Below are 23998 nucleotides of genomic sequence, written 5' to 3'. Positions count from 1 at the left end.
AGAATTGAGCAGCAAAAAAACAAGAAATATACTAATAATAAGTTATTTATTAATAAATTATAAACTGACAATAATAAATATTGAGCAACCAATAACAAAAATGTATTAAACAAGTTTAACGGCTTTTTTTTTAAAAAAAATACCATACAACATTTTTATTATTTGACTTAATTTACAAAATACCAAATTAGATATCACTTCTTTTTTAAAAAAAAAACCAACCAAATAAAAACACTTCTACACCATATTTACCTTTTTTAAAATTATAATTCACAACAAAATAAGACATTCATAATTTGAAGAATCGGGCAAAACCGCGGGGATATCGCACCAAGGAATATGTACGACTTTGAATAAAGTATTCAAACTGTTTCGTTGCTGCCACTAAATTAAGTTCTTGAAAAAATACATTTTCTTCGTCAAAGGCGTTAAAAACCAATGAATCTTCAACTACTAACCATCAACACAAATGTCCCCGTCAAATTCAACGGAAACCTCTCTTTCTCAATAAAGGAGCTTTGTTTTTAGTCAAGAAAATACGTTTCATTTGGGCCAGTGAAGTTGAAGACCCAAATCATGGCAAATGAAGGCAGAGACGCAATGGCCAAGTATTCTCCGCATCTGGCACGGACATGTCTTTCCTTCATTGCACCTTCCCCACACAATAGTCCAATATCCTCCATCCGCCACAGAGCAAGGTCATAAAACAAGAAATGTCATTAAGCCTTTCAAAATTGTATAGGCAGCATAAAAATATACACCTTGTAAACGGTAATCCATAAATACTACTACTCTATCTCAATCCTCAATCAAAGACATCAAAATCAGATAAACTGGATGTTACCAATGAGGCACCTACCACATAAATGAACTTACTTACATATGGGGCGGGCTGGGGTGGGGTCGGGGAGGGGAGGGGGTAGCGGAACAGCTATTTACAAGGCAGGGGGGTTGAAAAATTCAAGGCCATATTTCACGTCGCTCGACGCACAAGATGTACTAAACTAATTCCAAGATGGGTCCAAAAATCGGATGGATATATAAATTCATGCTATCCATATTCTGATTCAACTAGTCCCTCGTCAGTTCACAGCACGGCTTCCGTCTTCAGATCCTATCTCCGACTGGATGGCTTTTCAGTAGATCCCACTTTTCCAGCCCTAAATAGGAGAATCAAAATAAATTAAATCACAAATTAGGATACATTCGAAATCTCCAATTGTCAACAAAATAAAATGGACTAGTTGCAAATGAAAAATGAAGGTCATCTAGAGAGACCACGACATCAAATCCAAACGAAACAGAGGAGCAGAGTTACCTGGAAACTACAGAAAACAAACCTACGAATTATCAGGCACCAAAGCTAAATGATGCAACTGACTTCCAATTTTGGCCTCTGCACCTTCGCTAGCCAACTGATTCTCTTCATTCCTTAAACTTAGTGTACCTGGGTTCATTTTTTGAATCTCCTCCTTGGGATAGATATAAATTTTGCGAACCATGGCACAGAATTCCCTGCATTTAGTAAATTCATGCAAATGAGGCCCCGTATAGATAAACCATAAAATTCAGTTAAACGTTCAGTGGATGTATAATTTAATGGTACTTACTGCCATGGATCATCCCCAACAAGCATCATGTCATCCTCATCATCAGTATAGACAATAAGCCAATCCTTTTTAGGAGACATCAATTCACCAGCAAATTCAAACAGCTGGTCTAGCTCAACAACTAATTCTTCATAGTTGTTGAACTTTGTGAGGTCCACTGACCTACCAAGTGCAATTCCCTTCTTGTGTACCTAGAATTGAGAATTGATGATTAGTTTTCTAAATCCCACCTTCTGTTTTTATGGGGGGAAAAAATTATCAAATACAGAAAAAAGAGAGAATATTTTACTTTAGTGCAACTCCTAGCAGAACCACTAGGCAGTTTGGCTTGAACTTCTTTCAGATGTGCACGAGAAGCTTGCAATGACTTCTCTGGGTCTTCGTCAGCAGCCACATCAGCTGGTTTTGAGCCCCTCGATTGATCTGATTTATCATCACTTTCATGAAGTTTGGAAGATGCAGGATGCATGTGACCTGGTGACTCGCGAGTCACATTTCTTTGGGATACAGATGGCTCTTGTGTAACAGGGCCACTGATAAGTGAGAAGCCAAAGAGCTTATAATCCCCATCTTTTGGCTTGACAGACTCACTTGTACGTGTTGAGACTGGTTTTGACATCAACTCTCTTGGACGAGAACTCTCATATGGTGTTGAAGTTGGTGGCGGCATCAACGAATTCCCATGTAACTGCTGGATTTTATGACTATGGAGAACAGGGTAGTCACTAAACGCACCATACCTCACATTCCCTGGGGTATGATATGTTACATCACCACCATTCACAGAACCCTTGATATTTGAGTCAAGGAGGTTTAGTGATAGACCAGAGGGCCCTAGAGGCCATGGATTGGTCATTGCCTTAAACCTCCCATCCTGTTCCCTCAAATGCTTTTTAGCAGGACTAGCCAGAGGCCCAGTCTGACCAGCCACGGGTGGTCGAAAAGAATCTCCACTGGCTCCAAATTGTGACAATAGATCTGAGTACGTTGGCTCATGCCTCCCCATTGACATCCAGCTCTCTGACTCGTATCTTCTTGAGGTGGAAACCATATCAATCTTTTCATCATCTGCAGTAACAGACTCGTTGCTTTCTGCAAAACTGCCTCCCAAGGTCGGGTATTCTTGACCTTGCAAGACCCTTGGAAACCCACTTGCCAGTGAAGGGTCTTTACTTACTTTAGATGAGGCTGCATATTTAAACCCCCCATCCCAACCACCACCAAACAAAAACGTCAGACTTCATGAGACTGCAAATGCATAATATTTTTTAAAAGACTGTACACTAATAGTAAGTCATTCATACCTTCTCGAGTAAGAACAGAGGAGTCGGGGGATAGTGGAACCACATTAGTACGAGGCCTCTTAGGCCTGGGCATTGGAAGAGGATTCAAAGCTGGAGGAGCAACAGCAGGCTCTATTTTCCAAGGGGAAACTCTCTCAGGGCGAGGTATATTAGATGTTTCATCCCATCTCACCTGGAAGATACAAATGGAACTCTATTATGCCTTGTGACATTTTGAAAGTCATACATAATTGCAAGATAAAAACTGCAAGTACAACCTTGAGGCATCTCCATTTGGAATTCGGCCACCTGTTGGGATCAGCATCTTCAATTCCAACAATGGTACCAGTAAACCTACAATTGAAGAGGTTATGTCAAAAAAGTTCTTCCACTTTTAACTCGTATTCTAGTAATTGAACTTTCACGGATTACATTTTAAGCAGAAGAGAAGATGCTACAAGAGAGGAATTTTCTTCACTTAGAATCAGGCACTACAAAAGTAAAAAGACAACGTTAAATGTTCATACCTTTGCTCTGGAGCCTCCTCACCTTCAAACCTCATTTTGAATCGCATCCCTATTGTGTAGTTATTTTTTAGAGACTCCATATATTGATCGTATGGAACAATAAACTCAGCTGGACTTGTCCTACAGCAAATTATATGAAGTACAATGAATGTTACTATGGAAAATTGAAATATACGCCCTAATACCAATCACATAATCATGAACAGTAACATTCATAACACCAGAAAATGATGCATTCAAGCTGAAACTGCTAAAAAGATTTAATATAATCATAGTTTCAACAGTGAGCTACAAACCTAGGCTTGTAATAAACAGTGAACATGGTGCCAGTTGAGATAGCATGCCAAGCAGTCGCAAGGACACCGAGATGCATGCTATGACAGGAGATCACTGAGGATGGAACATTACCCTGCTGCCTCATTGCCCGCCTGACACCAACACGAAGCTCCCCATTCTCGCCCCTGGACGTTCCTAATTAGTCCCATCTCAAAAAAGAAAAGCAAAGTAAACTAGCGCAGTCTAAAACCCCATTCCAAGCATACAAACCTAAGGAATATGAAGGCGTCCCCTGCAACGAGCCTCTTGGAGCTGACAAAAACACTCCAACCACTCTGCAGTAAGTGCCTACGTGGTTGACCTGAAGATTTTGTCACCAGTCACAATCATCAGAAAAGATAACAGCAAATACGATGCCGAGCTATCTAGCAAATTAAACAGCAAAAAATATTAATTGAAGTGCAGATTGGGTCTCAATCCTCTGGACACCAAGTTAATTCTCAGCAGCATGTATTCCAGAGTAGGCATTGACTCAATATTCACCACCAAGCATATCCCACAATTACCAGATGAATTGTCAATTACGAGTAATTACCACGAAAGATATGTCTGAATCGCCACTCATTGCCATGCAGATCCTTTGCCACTAACTCCTGGGTAGGTGGCTGCTTAGACATATCCTGTCAACAGAGAAGCAGAGAATCCCAATCAGTTTTGACCAGATATATTTTACTGTAGAGCGCGGGAAAAGTGATACGCACCAAAGGAGGTAGGCATTCGTCAGCATGTCGTCTCAGTACCGAAAAGCCGCCATGAGTACTGGTATCAGAGGCAGTCAGGGTTTTACAGAAAGAATGCACGTGAAATCGCGGCGGTGAAAGTTCCTCCTGCACGGTCTTTTCACCTTCCTGGCATTTAAATCAAATTTAAAAAGTAAAAATATATGAGAACCATATTTGTGATAATTTCTCCAGATCCTAGGGGCTTGGACAAGTCTAGAACTTACACTGTTCTCAGGAACCAAGGTGATCTGGGCGAACACCTCGTCAGTGTCTGGCTCGGCCTGAAATTTCCACGAAAGAAATTAAAATAAAATTAGTCGCCATGTGGAACATTCAACAGTCACAACTTTATAAAGGTCACTTGCTTTAAAAGCTTCGGAATAGATAATTCGGCATAGATCAAGTATCGTTACCTTCAGCAGCACGTTGATCACCCGACACGGGATTTGGGAAGGGAGATCGTACAAGGGCATATGCTGGTCCGCCACCTGATTAGTGGACGCCTCAACCTAATGTGGCAGGAAAACAAACACAGATGCTCAGCAACCTCAATAAAATTCTTGTAAATTAGCTGATTTAAAAAAAAGGCCTTGAAGCTATATGTCGGCGCAAATACATCGCTAAGTAGCAAGGGGATGATAAAAAAATCAGGGCCAGAAGTCAGACTCTAGAAGTCGTGACCCGTCTGAACTCTGATAATAATAAACATTGCGAAAATCATATCAAGGCAACTAGAAATTTGGATAATAAGAACGACTAACAGGAGACGAAAAATCCGAGGCTCGGAAATCGTTAGGGAATCACCTGCTCGATATGTCCTTGGGGAAAGTAAAAGACTCTCTCTCCTTCCCGGGGGACTGTAACAAGAGGACCAGCACATGCATGCCACAGCTCTCTGTAAAGTGCAGCTTCTGCTTCTGTGAGGCAGAGGGAAAATGTTAACAGGCAGTCATCCATTCCAAATATTTGAAGAACCTCAAATTTCTGAGGGGAAATAATACTAATTCGCTAGAATTACCTTTCCCGGTTAATGAATGAGCATTTTGACCCTCTGTACCGTTCCTAGCATCGTCATGGTTGCTATAACCAGAAGAAAAGCCTTCCCCCATCCCGTTCACGCCATTTCCCTTTATCGATACCTCTGGTGATGCCATTTTTCTGATATCTCAGCACAGATCTGTCATCTGAGACACTTTCTAGACAATTCCGAGGTGATATCACATCCCAAGACCAAGACCGATACCTTCACGAATTCCCCCCCGTCCAAAACCCACAGCTAAACAAGCCGGCAAGAAATACGGGGACCAGTGACCAGATGACCAAACCAAAATACCAAAACTCTCAAAATCGGCAAGGCCTTAGTTTTCTTGCTTCCTCGTCTCCCGTCCTTCTCCGCAAGCTACACGCAGATACACCACCTTCAATCAAAAACCGAGCCTCGACGCTCAGAAGAGGGCTTCTTCAGCAGAAACACCACACAATTCCGAACGCCGCTTCACAATTCTCAACCTATTGCTCCAATCGACCACTAAATTGACCCACGCGATTACAGGAACACAATATTTTACGGACTCTGTCGCTCTTCCTCTCTCAGAAGATAAACGCTATCTGCACCAGAAACAACTTACAGTATCTGTCCCTGTGTAGGCCGAAGGGAGACTTAACCAGAGTGGTCAAAACTGTGTACAAACAATTCAACCGTGGTCAATCCTTAACCGTGCTCAGCCACCGGCATTAACCAGTAAGAATGACCGGCCACAGCCGGTAATAGCACAGAAAACCTCTCTTTCAGTGAGAAAATTTTTTTTGAAAAGAAAAAAAAGCAGACGATGAGGAATGAGATCACAAATAAAGGCGGCTCCAACGGAGAAGGTACAAACGGCGTTAAAGCCCGGGGAGTGTTGTCGAGGAGGCATTGGACCGGGGGAGCAAGTGACGGCGTGGGTCTTGACGGTGGTGGAAAGTTGCTGTGTTTTTATTGGGAAGTGGGCTTGTCGTGGTACTGACGGGCAGGGGTTGATGGGGGGGCGAGGGGGAGGGGGCGTAGGGAACACCCCCGCGGCGCAAATTAGCAAAGGGTTTCTTTTCTTGATAATAAAGGGCGCATGGAGAGTTAAATAAAACTTTGGCAATGCTTTACTTTTTATGGAGTTACGATAAGAACTTTGGTGCACCTGGGCGCAAGAGTACCACACACTCTCAAAGCGTGAGCAGCACTTGTCCCCTCCATACATACCCCCATTTGCCTTTTCTTCTCTCTCTTCCTCCTATCGTATCGCCATCGCGATATTTTCCCCCTCCGCTGTATCGCTCTGTCCTTTGTATTTTTTGTCTTCTGCTCCTATAGACTCGTTTAATTAATTTAATTAAATTTTTAAAAACTAAATAAATTAGTTAATTATAAAAATCTGACATATTTTTTAAAATATTATAAGTATCTTTCTTAATATCCTAACTCCCTCTCTTATTTGATTATAGTTGAAGAGTACTAATAAAAATAATTTTAAAAAATAATAAATATAAAAAATAAATCTTACATATAGAACTAAAATCAGTTATATATTAAAAACCAGGGCAGTATGTTGTACACTCATTGCAGGTTTAAAAAATTGGTCAAATCTCTAATCAAGAAATTAATTCCTTAGAGATCCTTAAAATTTGTTTAAGAAGTCAAGCGGAACATATATTCAATGGGTGTCAACCGTGTAAGTTTTCTTCAGTTATTTTCATTTATTTGTAAAATAAAAGACATCTGCACAAAACTCAATAATTAGACCATAAATGTGCACCCGCTCACAGACTTGAGCCCTTGAGTATCCGTGTATAATTAATTTTTTAATTAGGAAGTTTTTTACCGCTTAGCCCAGTCTAGTTATATTCTCTGGGCGTGTGCGTGTGTCCCATGGAAAGAAAAATGTTACTCCTCCGATCCTTAATATAAGATCCATTTAACTAATTTAATTAGATTAAGGAAGTTAGGTAAGTTAGTTAATTATAAGAAAAGTGACACATTTTTCCCAAAATATCATAATTATCTTTCTTAATACCCCCTCTCCCTCTTCTACTTGATTATGGGTGAGAGAGTATCTATAAGGGTAATTTAGAGAAAATTGATAAATATGATAAATGGGTCTTATATTTAGGACCAAGACCAACTCAAGAACTGGGTCCTATATTAAAGACCGAAGGAGTATAATTTATATAATACATTTTATTTTGAAATTGTTACTGTTTCGATAAACTGAATAATGTTCTATAACACAGAACTATAAATAAGACATAAAAAATAAAATAATTTATGTAATGCGATAAATAAGCTTATGCCTACATAGTTAAATAAATATTTAGTTTCGATAGATGTCTCGTCAATCAGAATTTAAAACACATGGTAGAACATTAAAATTGGTGCTAGTTGATGTCACGTAAATAAATATTTATCCACGTTCCATGAGTTCATATGATTTAAAATTACTTGATACTATGGTTATATTTAATGCCAACCATATTTGCTTCTCCATGAAATTAGTTAAACGCGAGTTGGTCTGGAATCAGTGTGTGTGTGTGTGTGTGGTCACCGTATAAATTAAAGTTGAGTATTGTTAGGGTAAATCGAGAGTCATGATTTTGTTCATTTATTATAACGTTTAAGCCAACGATCTAATTTAAAAGACATTATAAATCATTTCTACTCATCCAACCATCGGTGACTATACTAATGTGTATTTGATTCCCAGATGGATATGCGTTCTTAAAATTTTTGAGAAAAAGTTACTCTCATATTAAATTTTGAATTTTGCTCTAAGCTATTCTCAACAAGGTGTGTAAATATTACTGGCAAAAAAAAAAAAAAAAACCAAGGTGTACCAAAACCCTCCTTCGCAAAACCTGTCGTGTTTTTTTTAGTACAAACCCAGAGTCTCCCAAAATTATTTTAGATTTGAAATTAATTTTTGTCGAGTAACGTCCTCCTAACAAGTACGCTTATTGTGATTCGAACTTGTATTCTTCTCCTTATAATAATAAGACCACTGACCATTTCAACCAAAAACTTGTTAGTAAACCTGCCTTGTCTGAATGAAGAAATTACTCGCTCTGTGAATCTCATTACTTCATCTCTAGTTGTACAAGCCTTATCATTTTAATATAATTGATATTTTTATTTTAAAAAAATGAAGAAACTACCCGGCTAATATGCATATAACCTAGTCAGGGAAGTTGTTATGAAAGGGGTGTGTGTGCGCTGTACATTATAGTCAGCAAAAGCTTGAGGCCTTAAAATACATTAGTTGCTTTATTAATACGAAACCCGTTAGTTACATGTCTAATAAAAACCACAGTCTGTAATTTCACCAACAACAAAAAAAGTCTGTAATTGATATACTCCCTCCGTTCCTTATTATAAGAGACATTTGATACTTATAGCATGTTCCTAAATATAAGAGACACTTAAAAGTTGTCTCTATTTTTTTGTATTGATTTCCTATTTTACCCATATTTATTATCTCCAACTCACACTCTCTCTCCTACCCACTTCTCTTTCTTTTAATAATTTACTATTGTTCTCTATCCTTATTAATGAGGGCATTTTTGAAAAGAAAATTATACTTTTTACACATTGATTGTTCTTAACTAATTTTAACTGTTTTTTTTATTAACGTAATTCGGTTATTCGTCTCTTATAATAAGGAACAGAGGGAGTAGCTAATTCGTAATTAATTAATTAATGCATGAAGATTAATGCTTCATTTCCTTGATCATCAGAGCAATATATAGTATCACAATTAATATGCTACTAATAATTATCGCAACATAATTTAATATAAATTGGCCCCAGTCAATAATGTTCGTAGGTTGGAAATAACACAGTCAATTCACCAAACTGTAACATTAATTATTGTAAATGATGAAGAAAATAATGATAAATGAAGTAGGAAGATGTTAAGACAAAATAAAAGATTTGCACCAAACAGATTCATTGCGCAATCAATTGCAAATGGGTCAGAAAATTAATGGCATAAAAAGACTGCAGTATATTTATAGTCTTACGAAAATATTGAGAATATTCAATCCAATGGATCACAAGGGCAGAGCACTGAAAAAATTAATACTCTCTTTAGTTCTGATTATGCGGATTAAATAAGTAATTTATTTTAATTATAAATACAATACATCAGTTCATTTTAATTGTTTCCTCAAAATACACGAATTATTTGCACATATTGAGAGGGCTTCTGTCATAAGTAATTTCAATTTTTAAATATGTACGTAACCCACTTTCAAGATGATCAATCAGTTGAATAAATAAAATAAGAAATAATTAATGTTGAAGTGGTATTAATACTTTTGCAATATTGCATCATACTAATTAAATTAAACAAACTCTTAATTGACACTATATTGATAGGGTTAGGTTATATATTTTCTCATAGATAATTCTGTGTGAACAAAGACTTGTCAAGTCTTGGATGAATTCCTCTCCATGCAGAATCATTTTTGCTTAAAAGAGAATCCAAACCATATGAATATTTTGGTCTTCTCATTTAATATTACCCGTTATTATGTCATCATGCACAAGAAAACGTGTTTTATTCAACAATAACAACTCTCATATTTTATTAGGTGAAATCGACAATATGAATTATACAACACTGAATATTTATTTGGTAAAAAAAACACAGCTAAATATTTAAATATATTTTTCTTGATTTTATTCAGATATATTTTTCTTGATTTTCCTCTATCCAATTTTTTTAAAAACCACTTATATACATCTGATACAATATCTAAATGATGTGTTTATCTGGTCCAATTTTCTGTTCGTAATCTGGCCAAGGCTTGAGCGTATTGAAGGGTTTGTCTCTATCCAGTTTTAATTAAATAACTCTATATTATATAATTCACATTGCTTCTAATTAACGATTTTTTATGCATGTTCAAATAGTCTCGAATAATGTTTTATTAGTGTTTTAAATTTCGTTTAACCTTTCCGTAAGGGCTTTTGATTTAGAAGAAATCTATAATAAAACAAGCTAGGACATTTTTAGTACGTCAAACCTTAATTCGAGGCTCACTACGCAGAATTACTCGCAGTGCAATGTCTGGTTTAAACAAAAACGTCAGAGGAGCGCATTGAATAGTTCTATATGATGGTCATTTAATTTATATTTTAATTAATACATTATTTTGGTTTGCATTTTAATGTTAAATGTAGTAAAATTAATTAGACAAGAGAGAGTCCCATAAAAAAGGACAGAGAAAGACTGAAAAGAACGCTTAATGAGATCATTGAACGAGACCTCTTAGTCAACAATATATCTAAGGATTGGGTTGTTGACACAGAGTACGATGACATCGTGTGATTCATGTAGCCAACCTCACCCAATGAGATAAGGCTTGTTGTTGTTGTTGTAATAAAATTAATTAGCCTACGTAATAATTAATTTTCATCTGAAGATATATTTCTTGAGCAACTTAAGTGAACTATAGATCAAAAATACATATATCACACATTTATCTCATTTGTTTAAGTGCGTTTCTATAAAAACTATGAAAAATAAAAATTTGACAATAAGCTGGCAAGAAAAAATTGACAATAAAAATTTAATACAACGAGTTATTAATTATTCTAAAACCATTTAATTTGATCATTATTTTGGAAATGAGAAGGTCAGTATAAAAGGCTATGGCTGGACCACACGCAATTAACCCAGCTAACAGTTGCCAGGTCACATTATTGTTTATTATAAATTAATCATAATTAATAACGAAGGAATTGTATTTAATTAACATGGTTTAATAAAGCATGGAGATAGCTAAAATGACACTTGACAAATCTTGAAAACTTCTAATTTCATCCATTCAAGCAGAGATAGCCGTGCACGTAACTCCTTTTCGAAATTACCCCATTAGAATATTTTATATATAAAAGGTAATTAATAATTATGTAAATTTGGTGGAATTGCGGAATATATGGAAGCTAAATGCGGTCAAATTGAACTGTATGTTATTAATTATACTATTAAATTATTAATACTTCCTCTGCCTCTGCGTGTTGGTTAGTGAGGATTCAAAGAGAAAGGCTTATAATGTGAATTTCTCTGGGTTGTTTTTTGAGAAAATTGGGGGAAAATCCCCACTAAAATTTTATTAATTAATAAAAAAACCTGATAAAGTTTTATCCGTGTAATACTCTGTAAATTTTATATACGCAGAATACCGTGCTATGATTTAAGTCAATAAAATCTTCAACAATTGACTTTTCCTCAATTTTGTTTTTCATTTTTACCAAGGATTTAAGTAAGGAAAAATCACTGGAAAAAAATTCATTACAAAATTTATTATCTAAAAGTATTCAAAAACTCAGATCTTTGAGCAAGCACAACTTATTTTCGGCGGATGCACCAATTTTTTAACTGATACGTAAATCTTTTCTGTTTTTATACATGGTTTAAGATAAATAGTACATGACTGAAGAAAAGTTACACTCGTGAAAAATAGGTTGCAAGTGAATTTTTAAACAAATTTTAGGTATTTTTTACGCAAACAGGAGATTATTAAGTAATTTTATTTTTAAGATACGGGGATAATTAAATTAAACCATATTTAAAAAGTGGGGGGGGGGATTTGTGTCCACGCGTGGGATGATGAAAGGAGGAGATGATAAAAGAGAAAATGAGGCAAAACGAGATGAGACGAGGAGAAATTTGGAGCGTATGAAAATGGGACCCACGTGTATTGTCTCATGAAACATCAATTGCAGGAATCTTCGGCCCCTTCGCTTCCAAAATACCATAGCCTCACTCTATATTTTTCTTTTCAATGTCATGGATCACATGAATAAATTACATATAAAATTCATAGCAGGGGAAATGACATTTTGAGTAAATATAAAAGATAAAATAGATCAAGATCTTATATTTAAAATCAATATAAAAATCAAATAAGATGTTATATTAAGTACAGGAGGTAGTAATACTTTATGATCTCAAAAACGTCGATTAAAAAAAATGCCCCAAGTCACATTATGGAAGTTGAAAATTTCAGAAGCCTCAGTTGAAAACAATTTCTAATCAAGCTTTTTTTTCTTCCCATGTCCAGTCTTCGGTTTTGAATATGTTTCAGCTCGGCAAGTCAGTGTTTGCCTTCTCACTGGGAGGGAGCTACTCGTTAAAATGAAATTTTGATGGTTTTTATTGAGCTATTTATTTATTTGCTCATTTTATTTTAACGATTCGACAAAATATCATATGGAATACTATTTTTAGTTCTCAATATAAGAATTTGTTGATTAATTAAAGAAACTAATTAAGTTAGTTGTTCGTAATGAATATGTGTTGTCTTTTTTAAAATATCTTTACTAATTAAATACTCTATGTTGGTTAGAACTACTATTATAAAAAGATTAACTTAGAAAAAAATAGATAAATGTGAGAGACAAAATGAATTGAAGTAATATACTACCTCTGGTCCTAATTATAAGAGCTAGTTGACTAATTTGAAAAGATTAAGAAAATAAATTAAGTTAATTATTTGCAATAAATAAATATTATTTTTCTTAAAATATCTTTGCTAATTAAATTTATTGACTATAATTACTATTATTAGAGGGACTACGTGGGAAAAAATGAATAAATATAAGAGATAAAACAGATTAAAATCTTATAATTAGAACTAAAATTAGATCTTATATTAAAGATCGGAGATAGTATTTATGATCAAAATAAAAATTAAATAAATTATTATATTAAACATTGAAAATAATATTAAAATGGGAGTAACGTTAATATTTAATTTTGCTAAAAGAAAAGGGCAGATTCGTGAAGTGAAGGGTCAGGGGACAGGACATGAAGGAGCACATGCGTTGAAGGGACGTGAGGATGACTGGAAGCGAGAAGCGATTTGAATCCGAGGACCCGCAATTTAACCCATTTTAGGGCCAACAGCATATCAATTATCAAGTGCCTTATTCTCAACACCCTTCCCATCTCTCGCCTGTCGCGCATGCTTACTAATAAATACAGTCATATCACCCTTAAATTTAGTACAAGGGCTAATCAGTAATATGTCACAATGTGATGAATTACAATTTAAATTTTTATTAAAAAAATTCTCGTATTTAATATTTGATAATACTTTAAATAGAATTATCTTTAATAAAATAATAATAAAAATATATCATCACATCACATTATCACTTCTTGTTTCTTTAAAACTATTTTTATGGTCAGTTCAACAGCAAGCTGTGTCCTTGTAACGGTGCCTCCCATCATATTTGAATGGAGCTTTAAGCTCAACTCCAGTGTTAACGTATCTGAGCATGTCCATTTAAATCGTACTGGAAAAAAAAACTATTTTTTAATTAATTTCTGGTTGGCCTGAATTCTTTTACAGTTTCATTCACTGCTTTTATGTTTGGTTAAAAACTTGTTAACCAATTTTGATACATTACGAAGGTTTGAAACTTTGGATAATAATATATTGACTTACATCTATATCGTCCTACCTCCCTCTTATTAGCCGAGCTAATTTTATGTAACACCTCTTAGCCTTTTAAACGATCCAGTGGAAGCACCTACCACCTGAATTTGATGTGATTTGGTGCCTCTGAACCTTTCAAAACGATCAACTTTATTTAAGGAAAACAAGGTCTTCTCTTATACTACCTCCGGTCTTTAATATAAGACTTCATTTGACTTTTAGTTTGGTCCTAATTATAAGATCTCAATCCATTTTTTCTCTCATATTTATGTATTTTTTTCCAATATAGTCCTTCTAATAATGATAGTTCTAGTTAATATACTTAATTAACAAGGATATTTTAGGAATGACAATACTTATTTATTACAAATAACTAACTTAACTTACTTCCTTAATTTTCTCAAATTAGTCAACTGGGTCTTATAATTAGGACCGGAGGTAGTATATACGTAACCCAATCACTGATGATAAAACCTGTAAATGTCCAAAGACTAATAAATCACAGTATAATGTAATGAAACAGTGAGTTTACTTTTAGGCCCCCTCGTGAATGCAATCATGCAATGTGTGAATGGTATACAAAAGTCTAATAGAAAGGACTAATTGTTTACAGCATGACGAACTAAATTTGAATATTGGTTGGGAGAGATTCTCACACTTAATATCTAATATTTGATAATTCTTTAAATATGATGATCTCTAATAAAAAATACATGTACTCCTCCGGTCCTTATTATAAGACCCAATTGACTTATTTGAGGAGATTAAGGAAGTAAGTTAAGTTGATTATTTATAATAAATAAGTGTTGTTATTCCTAAAATATCCTTGCTAATTAAGTATATTGGCTAAAACTATCATTATTAGAAGAATTATCTTTGAAAAAAATGCATAAATATAAGAGATAAAATGGATTGGGTCTTATAATTAGGATCAAATAAAAAGTTAAATTGGGTCTTATAATAAGGACCGGAGGAGTATTTAGTTAAAAAAATTGTGTATTTTAAAATCTACACTCGTGTTTTTTTTTTCGGATTAAAAAAAATGTAATTGTGAGTGCGAGTTTCAAACTCGAACGCACAAAATGGGGAGAAGTTGGTGGGTGGGAGCCATACAAAGTGATAAGCATGGGGCGGCAAGGGGTACCACCAATAATAGCCTCAGTCAAGTCCGTCTTCAGGTCGTACGCGATAAGATTTTCCACCCAAAAAGAAAAAACAAAATTTATAAATCCTAAATTTTTAAAAATAATTTTATAGTATATAAAATAAATTATAAAAAGAATTTTATTTCAATTTACCTAAAAATATTTTGAAGAAAACCGAAGCCATGAGTATAATTCGTTGGTTGAAAAATCATCATTATAGTTCATTAAATCTATATATATTCTTCCAATTCTAAATATAAGACCTTTATACTTATATTGGTGTATAAATTTTATAAGAAAATTTTATTTTATAAATTACAGGTAATGTGACTTATTTCTAACTCTACAAAATAGGAGCCTCTATCGTACTAATTAATAATAAGGATAATTAATTTAGTTTGATATTTCAAAAGTTGTTAGTTTATTGCTTTTAAATAAAGCTCACCTTTAAGTTTTAGAAAATATAAATCGAGAAACTCTATCAATTCGATTTTCAAACAGTTTTCCTAATCATCAATTATTTTTTTAAAGGATACCCGTAGCTTTTTTAGGGATTAAATTTGTCTGTTTTGTATGAAAAGGATGTTGGGACAAGTGTTTTTTTTTTTTTCATTCTTTTTAGTCACAAAAAAGTATATTTTTTAAGAAGAAATTAAAAGATAGGCCACTTTCAATTAATTACTACAAACAGAAAATTATTTTTTATAAATTAAAATTTGAATCCTAAATATTTGCTCAAATAATTTGAGTCCATGTCACTTATGTTAATTATGAGAAGACATCTAAAGGTCACATAACTTAATAATATTCACAAATTATCCACTGAAACTGCATTAAAAGATCATTTTGTTTTTAATCAAGTAAAAAATTTAAAATGAAATATGTTGTTTCGCAGAAAATGAAAAGGACAATAAAATTTCTGAAAAGTAAATTAAAAACATTTAATTTAAAATTAAATAGAGAGGAAAGTAATTTTTTAAATACTGTATGTAAAACGACTAATTCAATTTCGTAACTAAAGTGATTTATTTTAAATTACATACTTTTTTTTGCCACGATTTTAAAATGCACACAAATTTTTGGATCCCACCATATTATTAAAAGGAATTGAATTTTTGTCCAAATATACGAGACTAGTTAAATTAAAAATTAAAAGCGAGGCAAGGAAAAAGAAAAAAACAAAAGGTAGAAGAGGAAAAGGGGATTAAATTAACAGGTCCTGGGGTGAAGGCTTCAGTGGGTCCCTATAAGATGTCCCCTGTTAATGGGACTTGTGGGCCCATCTTCATTCTGCCCCTCGTCGCTTCGGCAGTTCCCACGATTGCCTTCTTTTATGTTTTTTTTTTTTTTTTTACAAATGTGCACTATTTTAATATATCTTTCCACGTCATCCCCTACTTTTCTTGCACTTGTCTCTGCTCCGTTGCACGCACCTGCCCGCCAACAGCACGAAAACGTCGGTTGCGGATTTGAAACGGGATTTAATTATGGTTTATTTTCATTTAATTATAATAAATTGGAAAAACGGAACCACTATGATTCTTGTTGGTTGGCGGGGTAAAGCACAAAGCGAACCGCCACGTGGCGGTAGAATCAGTTTGGACATTTGAGGGGACCAGACGAGTAGTGGTACGTGGATAACCCATCACGCTGGTAGCGTGAGTGATGTTAGGTGGGGACGGAAACGGAACAGCGTTACGGACGATGACGTCATCCCACACTAAGAACATGCCACGTGGAATTGAAGGGGAAAAGAAGTTAAGAAGCCTTCAGCTGTTATTCTATTTCCCTGTTCCGTTTTTACCCAGGGTGAAAGCGTGATGAACTGGGCTTTTTCACTTTTATGATGCAAGTTGCGTCCCTTCTCAAGCAACAACAAACAAGAATATTGGTTTTAGGGAAGGTTTGGAAGTACCTGGAAGCATTTTTTTTAAAGATATCTCCACATATTTACTTTATATATTATAAAAATACTTTTAAAATTATGATTTAGATTCTATTCAAACACCCCATTGATAGAAGAAGCTAGTTTCTCATAATATATTAAATTAAGGTTTGGTTCATGTCCCAAAAAAAAAAGTTAAGGTTTGGATCTTTATTAGAAGAGGTATTTATATTCAGTATCCGATAGTAATTTGAATTAGATTACAGCCAGTAAAAAAATACATATGCTGAGCAAAAATAAATAAACAAGTGACAACAACAATAATTGTACTATTTATAAGTTATAAATAATTATAAAGTGATTAGAATTGCATACATGTATGAAAGAATTGTTAGCTCGTGTCACCAAAGAATGATAGCAGAGAACTTATGTTGACAACGATAAAAATATTTGTTTGGCACATGGTAAAAAATTAATGAGAAAATCTTTTACATAAAAAAATCTTATATACTTGAAAAATAATGATGAAAAATGAAATATATATATATATAATCTTCTGATATTTAATATAGGACCCAATTATTGAGTTGGTTTTAGTCCTAAATATAAGACCCATTTCTCATATATATCAATTTTTTCTAAATTACCCTTGTGGATACTCCCTCAACCATAATCAAGTAAGAGAGGGAGATGGGGTTTTAAGAAATATGATTATGGTATTTTAGGAAAAATATGTCATATTTCTTATAATTAATTAACTTACCCAATTTCTTTAATCTAATCAAATTAGTTAAATCAGTCTTATATTAAAGATCGGAAGAATATATACATATATATATCACGTGTTTGGTATTAGAAAGGTTGTGGCTCTGTATCACGGTTGGGTGATGAGCATTGGGTTGGATGGTGATGAGCATTGCGCTTTATTTATAAGTTATTTATATGGGATTGTTTGATTTGGTTTGTGATTCGCTCTTCGGTCTTTATTCGTGTTGATGATTTCCTTCATCATGCCATTACAATTCCAGGTGGTGCGTCTGCTTTTGATCGGATCCTCAATTTGATACTCTTTATTTTTCCACCTTATGTTGTTGATTTGTTTTTTTTTCTTTCAGATCCTTTTTATCTGCATAAACGGAGCTCTTGTAGTTTTTTTTAATGGTTTTATCACGCAGATAAGTTTAAAACTTTATGCGCCTTTCTTTTATATGGGGGGCAAATGAAGAACACACAAGATAAATTAACGCACAAACACGCTCACACACGATATAAGTTTGAACTCATGACTTCCTTCAAGAGAGAATTGATGGGATGTTTGAATTAAAGTCAAACTATAGTTTTAAAAATATTTTTACAGCTAAATATATATGAAAAGAAATTTATCTCATTTTATAAAAAAAATATTTTTATACATTTCCAAAACAGCCCGATGTCACTAGACTCAAATGTCTTTTTAGTCTATCATGTATAAGACCTTGTTTCCACTGCTTATCTCTCTCCTTTCATTTTGTTTGGGAAACTGGGTGATCGGTTTCCTGTATATAGGAATTTTAATAAAAACATCTTTTTAAGAGATAATTAACTTCATTTGCTATGCGAAGTTTAATCTAAAACTCAGAGATTAAAATAATTATACATGGTAATAATAATAACAACAACAATAATGATAACAATTAAATGTCGACAAAATTGTCACGTGAGATGATATGCCCAAAAAAATGAAACAGGATATGAATTAGGAAGTAAGATTCATATGTAATCAAAAGGAATCATAATGAATCCGCATGCATGAGGGGTTCCTCCGTTCCTGTTCTGTTTTCACCGACCAAACCTTGGATTTAAATTTTCTAAGTGGACATTATTTTATTGAGGGGAAAAGCCGCCCTTTTATGTAAAAACAAAATGATAACATAAATAAATAAATAGAGAAGCATTGGTGGCTGCTGAAAAGGAAATGCCATGGCCCTGGGGCCCAGCGAGCACGTGGGTACCATGTTACCCCCTAACTATACGTACAAGAGTGGGCCCCTACATTAAATCTATATATCTAAATGGAAAGAAGAAAAATAATTAATAAAAAGTTTTAAAGTAGAAAATAATAATTTTTAAAATTTATTTGGTTATTCATACCCCATAAATTATATTACTTCCGATCTGTAATATAAGAGTTAGTTTGATATTTAATTTGATTCTAAATATAAAATTTAATTTATTTTATCTTTCATATTTATTTATTTTTCTTAAGATAGTCCTTATAGTAATTGTATATGTTAAGTATTTTATCAAATATTAATTCTATGTAATACACATAATTAGCAAGAAAATTTTAGGGAAAACAATATTTATTTATTTCAAATAACTAACTCAACTAATTTTTTTAATTTACTCAATTTTACACTACAAAAAGAGTTTTATATTTAGGATTGGAGGAGTACATAAATATGAGAGACAAAATAGATTAATATCTTATATTTAGAATTAAAATAAAAATTAAACAAAGTCTTATATTAATAACGGAGGTAATATTTTCATATTTATTGTATAGAGATGTATTTTATGAACTTGGCGAGTAGCTAATACTTGATAGGCACACACGTTATATAATATTTTAAACTTGAACCTCATGGATTGGGAAAGGAAAAAAAAACATGAAACTTACCCATTACGTGGGGGGTTAATTATGCCTGAATTTCGATTAGCTCGATGATTCTTTTGAAGAAAAAAATTGTGCTCTGCTTGCATGACATTATGCTTATCTAGATTTAAAAGTAGATCTTAAACAATGAACTGATAAGATTAAGATAAAAGCTATATGACGATGATGATAATAATAGTAATATTATTACTATGTACTGTGTTTGTTGGTTAATATGAAAACTAGTTTCAGTTAAATCTGGTATTAAGTTTAAGACCTCAATGTCTTATTTTTTTAAAAAATATCCGTATTGATGGTAACATTTTATATCAAGAAATAATTTCAATCATCCAATACACATAGTTGGAGAGGATATTTTTGAAAAATCAATGCATACTTGTGATAAATAACCAACTTAACTGATTTTTTTAACATTTTCAAATTAATTATTTAGCTGCAAGTATTATATTAAGGAGCATAGGTATTCCAGTTGTAAATATAAAATTTACTTTATAGTGTAATTTTGTAGTATTATTTTATTATTACGTTGCGGTAGTGCATCTCATGAAAATGATATATTAAGCATAGTGCGTCTCATCTGAATGTTAATTAATTCTCACGACGGCTTATAAAAATTTATATTATTCGGACTTGTTTATTTTTGTAAATTCCTAAATTATTGGAAAAATCCCATTCTAAGACTAAATGAGGGGCATATTTGGTCAGTCACCAAGCAAAACATCATTAAAAGTTGTGCATGAAAAGTTGCAAAAATCAATTTTAAAAAAAAACCTCTTAGAATAAGCGATCCCCTTTTTTCTCCTTTCATGTACAAGTTAAATAAGAGGCTTATTCTAGTATTAAGTATAAAACCTGATTCTTTTTGGCCACCAAATAAGATTTGAATTTACTTTATTTTTTAAATTTATAATTATTTTTCTAAAGTATAATAATGGTTTCTTATCAATATAATTTCAATACACATAATTAAGCAGAGTATTTTAAAAAATTCAATACATATTTATTACAAATAATTAATTTAAATTTTTTTAAAGTTATATCAATAATATCAAATACTACATCTGATTCTAATCATAAGACCTTATTTATAGTTTATAAACAAAATTTTATAATTACTACCAGACTTGATATAACCAACACCCATTTTAGTGAGGTCACGTTTGTCACGTGGGAAAGAGCTTTGAGAAGGATGGCGAAGATCTTAAATTTGCATATTTGACTACTAATTGAATCATATACTACTTTTTTTTTTTTGGTTTTGATACATTTATATTTTTTTAAAATAAAGAATAAAAGACAAAACGGATCTGATTAGCATTGTGGCATTGCATAACGCGTTGTTCTTTTTTTTTTTTTTTTGCGTTTGAATTACATCCTTATTTCCAAAATATCATATTCTATACTCTACTCTTTTATTTATAGAGTAGAAAGAGAGGAAATTTTTTAACTCTATGTATAAGGTAAAGAGAAATTTTTTTTATACGAGTGTATAGGTTTAGGTACAATATATATTAAATAAAAATAAAAAAAATGTTATTAAATTTTAAATAAGAATTAATAAAATTTAAGATATATCTTAATATATATGACACACGTTAGAAATAAATTATAAATAAGACCCGAGAGAACTACACTCCAACATAGTCTCTAATTTCCAGACTTGTTTTTTTCGGCAAAATCTAATTTTCAAAGTGAATTAAAGAGCATGCCATTCCACACGCATCTAAAGCCCAATAAAAGCTAATAAACATGTTTTACATAATTTAAGACAAAATTTTATCACATATTTACCTTTGTATTTCATGAATTACGGTTAAAAAGTAATTTATAAGCTATTCGAAAGGGACACTAAATATCTAATAATGACACATTGGATTTAATAATTTGCAGAAAAGAAACCTCAAAAGTCCTATTGATGTTTTCATAGTCATCACTGCTGTTTTTCTCTCTAAGTCATAACTTGATCCATATATTTTTTTGACCAGCAACTTGATCCGTATACTTAATATACGTTATAAGAACAATTCAAATAATTTTAGTGAACACAAATAGTGACTTAAGAATAACAAACACGCAGAGATTAAAAAAAAAAAAAAAACTAATTATAAAAGTTTTGTATTACTTTTCATGAAAAAACTCATTTAATAATTTATTAGTAAAAACAACTTTCTTATAAAAAGCTCTTTTTTAAAAATAAAAAACACCTTTTATAGGTAAAAAAAACTTTTAATATGTGTGACAATAAAAAAAATTATAATTTAGAAGATAAAACAAATTGAAGTCTTATACTTAAAATTAAAACCAATCTATATACTGTATTAGTCTTAGTATGAAAATCAGAACTTCTCTACGTAACCGAAACTTTCATTGATATTCTCTATAATCCTGATTAATTCTTCTTGAGTTATTATTTCATACCGTTGGATTATAACAATATTTTAGGCTAACAATTTTAAAGAGCATAAATAATGATTAATGACTTTGAACATCACCAATAAGTAATAACAAATGAAAATATTAATATCTCAAGGCAAAAAAAAAAATTTAATGCTCAAGATTAATCTCTTAATATTATTAAATTTTAGTAATTTTTGAACTACTATATGATACTCCTAACTAGATTAAATCCAAGTATTATTACTTCACCAAAACATTCAAGTACTATTAGATCCAAATAAGAATTTTCTAGGCTCATCTTCAAGGAGCATACCTGTCACCCTACCAACCACCACTGGTGAATTTTAGTAAATTATTTCTTTTATTTATTTTTTAATTTGCCAGGAAATATGACATTTTTAATTAGAACACGGCACTTACAAGGCCTCAGGCCATGCTTCCTTGCACTCTATATGGACCACAATTCAGCATAGACCGCACAGCTCAATTGCTCCAGCGAATCATCGCCATGGCTGAATCCCTTTTTTATTTTATTTTTGCATGTTTTTATTTGATGTTATTATTTCTTTAATTTAATATTTTAATGGAAGAAGATAAGCTTCAAGAAAGTGAAACGAGACAAAATATGTCATTCTTCGGTTTCTTTCCCCCTTCTGCTTTACATGTCTTTTCCTAACTACTAAAAAACAGAGGAATCACCCCCACGTGTTTGCCATTTTGTGATCATTCATCAATTATCATAAAAAATAATTATTATAAAAAAATCTCATTATTATTTTTTATTTTGAAACTTACTTATTATATTGAGACTTTATAGTAATCCTGTTTTTTTTTTTTTGTGATTTTATTGCAATTCTCTCATTTTTTAATTTTGAAGTTGTTGGAGAGACATGGAACCAATGTGGAATCAATGTAAATTATATTATGTTAAACAACAAATAAAGTCTCATATATAAACAAATCGATATTAACAAATGTATAAAATCTGTAACAACTTGTAATAAATGCGACTTATTTATCTAATCAAATCAAACATTAGGCATGATATTAGTGTCTTATGTGTACTGATAAGAGTTGGAAATGTAAGAATTACTTAATGAAATTATCAAAAAGAGGATTACTTTAATGAAAATGAAAAATAATACAAAAATTATCTCGTGCGTGACTCATTCAACATTATTAAAATTTCCTTTTAAATTACTCAACCTGATTTATTATTTTTCTTTTAAAAAAAACAATTCAGAATGACCCGATTACTTTATTTCGTAGGCTGGAGATTTTATGCAACAGCTAGATAATCTTAATTTATACATGACAAGCAAAAGGCAGACATTCAAAGCCATCAGCTCAAATGCTTTTGTAAGCAAAAGAAACAACAGAGCAGTGTTGGCTGTTGAAACGTCAAAACATTATTATTATTATCATCATCAAAACTAACTAAATACACACCGCCATTTGCCGCATGTTTCCCTATTAAAAACTTCATTTAGGGGCGTGCGAGCCTCAATCTGTTTGGTGTAATAAAGTAAGAGAGCCTGATGAATTATTTTATCCCAATCATTTCATAACTTGGGCTGGCCAAGTTGAGTAGCTGAACAAAGCTGGTATCTTTCTTTGGTCTTTTTTTTTTTTTTGGTCCAAGGTATCTTTCTTTGGTCTAATGGGGAAGCAAGTGTTAATAATATCATCAAATTGTCTTTTTCAGAATGGTCCCCATCACACTCTGCTATTAAATACAAATGCTCAAATGGAACCCCTCGTATATCACATGACTCAAGCCCATCCTTTTGGCTTTTGTGCCCTGAATGGTCAAATTCATTGCCTTTGCTCTTCCGTTTGCTTCTGCTGTGAGAGGGACAGAGAGAGAGAAGAGGAAGGGGAAGAGAAGGGAAGGTCAAAGAGGTCGGCCACCTCTGCTACGACCCTTTAAAAGAAAAAGCTTTCACCCTCTTCTGCAAAA

At 32.7% G+C, this 23998-nt stretch overlaps 1 protein-coding gene across 1 annotated transcript; it reads right to left on the bottom strand.

Moving 5' to 3' along the window:
• Positions 1-354: 354 nt before the first annotated feature.
• Positions 355-6096, bottom strand: LOC114722650 (auxin response factor 2). The gene is made up of 15 exons (XM_028908731.1): positions 5497-6096; positions 5283-5395; positions 4892-4987; positions 4703-4759; positions 4458-4604; positions 4292-4376; positions 3967-4057; positions 3717-3881; positions 3421-3540; positions 3172-3247; positions 2915-3086; positions 1900-2798; positions 1611-1801; positions 1319-1515; positions 355-1160 (listed from the first exon to the last, which is right to left on the bottom strand). Exons 1-14 carry the CDS (start codon positions 5630-5632, stop codon positions 1341-1343), a joined length of 2523 nt encoding a protein of 840 aa, XP_028764564.1. The 5' UTR covers positions 5633-6096; the 3' UTR covers positions 355-1160; positions 1319-1340.
• Positions 6097-23998: the final 17902 nt, after the last annotated feature.

The sequence above is a fragment of the Neltuma alba genome, unplaced genomic scaffold (genome assembly GCF_004799145.2).
Source record: "Neltuma alba isolate B1F8T4 unplaced genomic scaffold, ASM479914v2 tig00002360_pilon, whole genome shotgun sequence".
Taxonomy (NCBI): Eukaryota; Viridiplantae; Streptophyta; class Magnoliopsida; order Fabales; family Fabaceae; genus Neltuma; species Neltuma alba.
This window is presented reverse-complemented; position numbering and strand designations above follow the sequence as displayed.

Bases quoted from the DNA above. Each gene is read 5' to 3' on its own strand.
- LOC114722650 (XM_028908731.1), bottom strand. From the start codon at position 5,632: ATGGCATCACCAGAGGTATCGATAAAGGGAAATGGCGTGAACGGGATG. The intron at 5,396-5,496 runs GTAATTCTAGCG...TCTGCCTCACAG, and splicing joins TCATTCATTAACCGGGAAAG to AAGCAGAAGCTGCACTTTAC. The intron at 4,605-4,702 runs GTAAGTTCTAGA...TTTAAATGCCAG, and splicing joins CCTTGGTTCCTGAGAACAGT to GAAGGTGAAAAGACCGTGCA.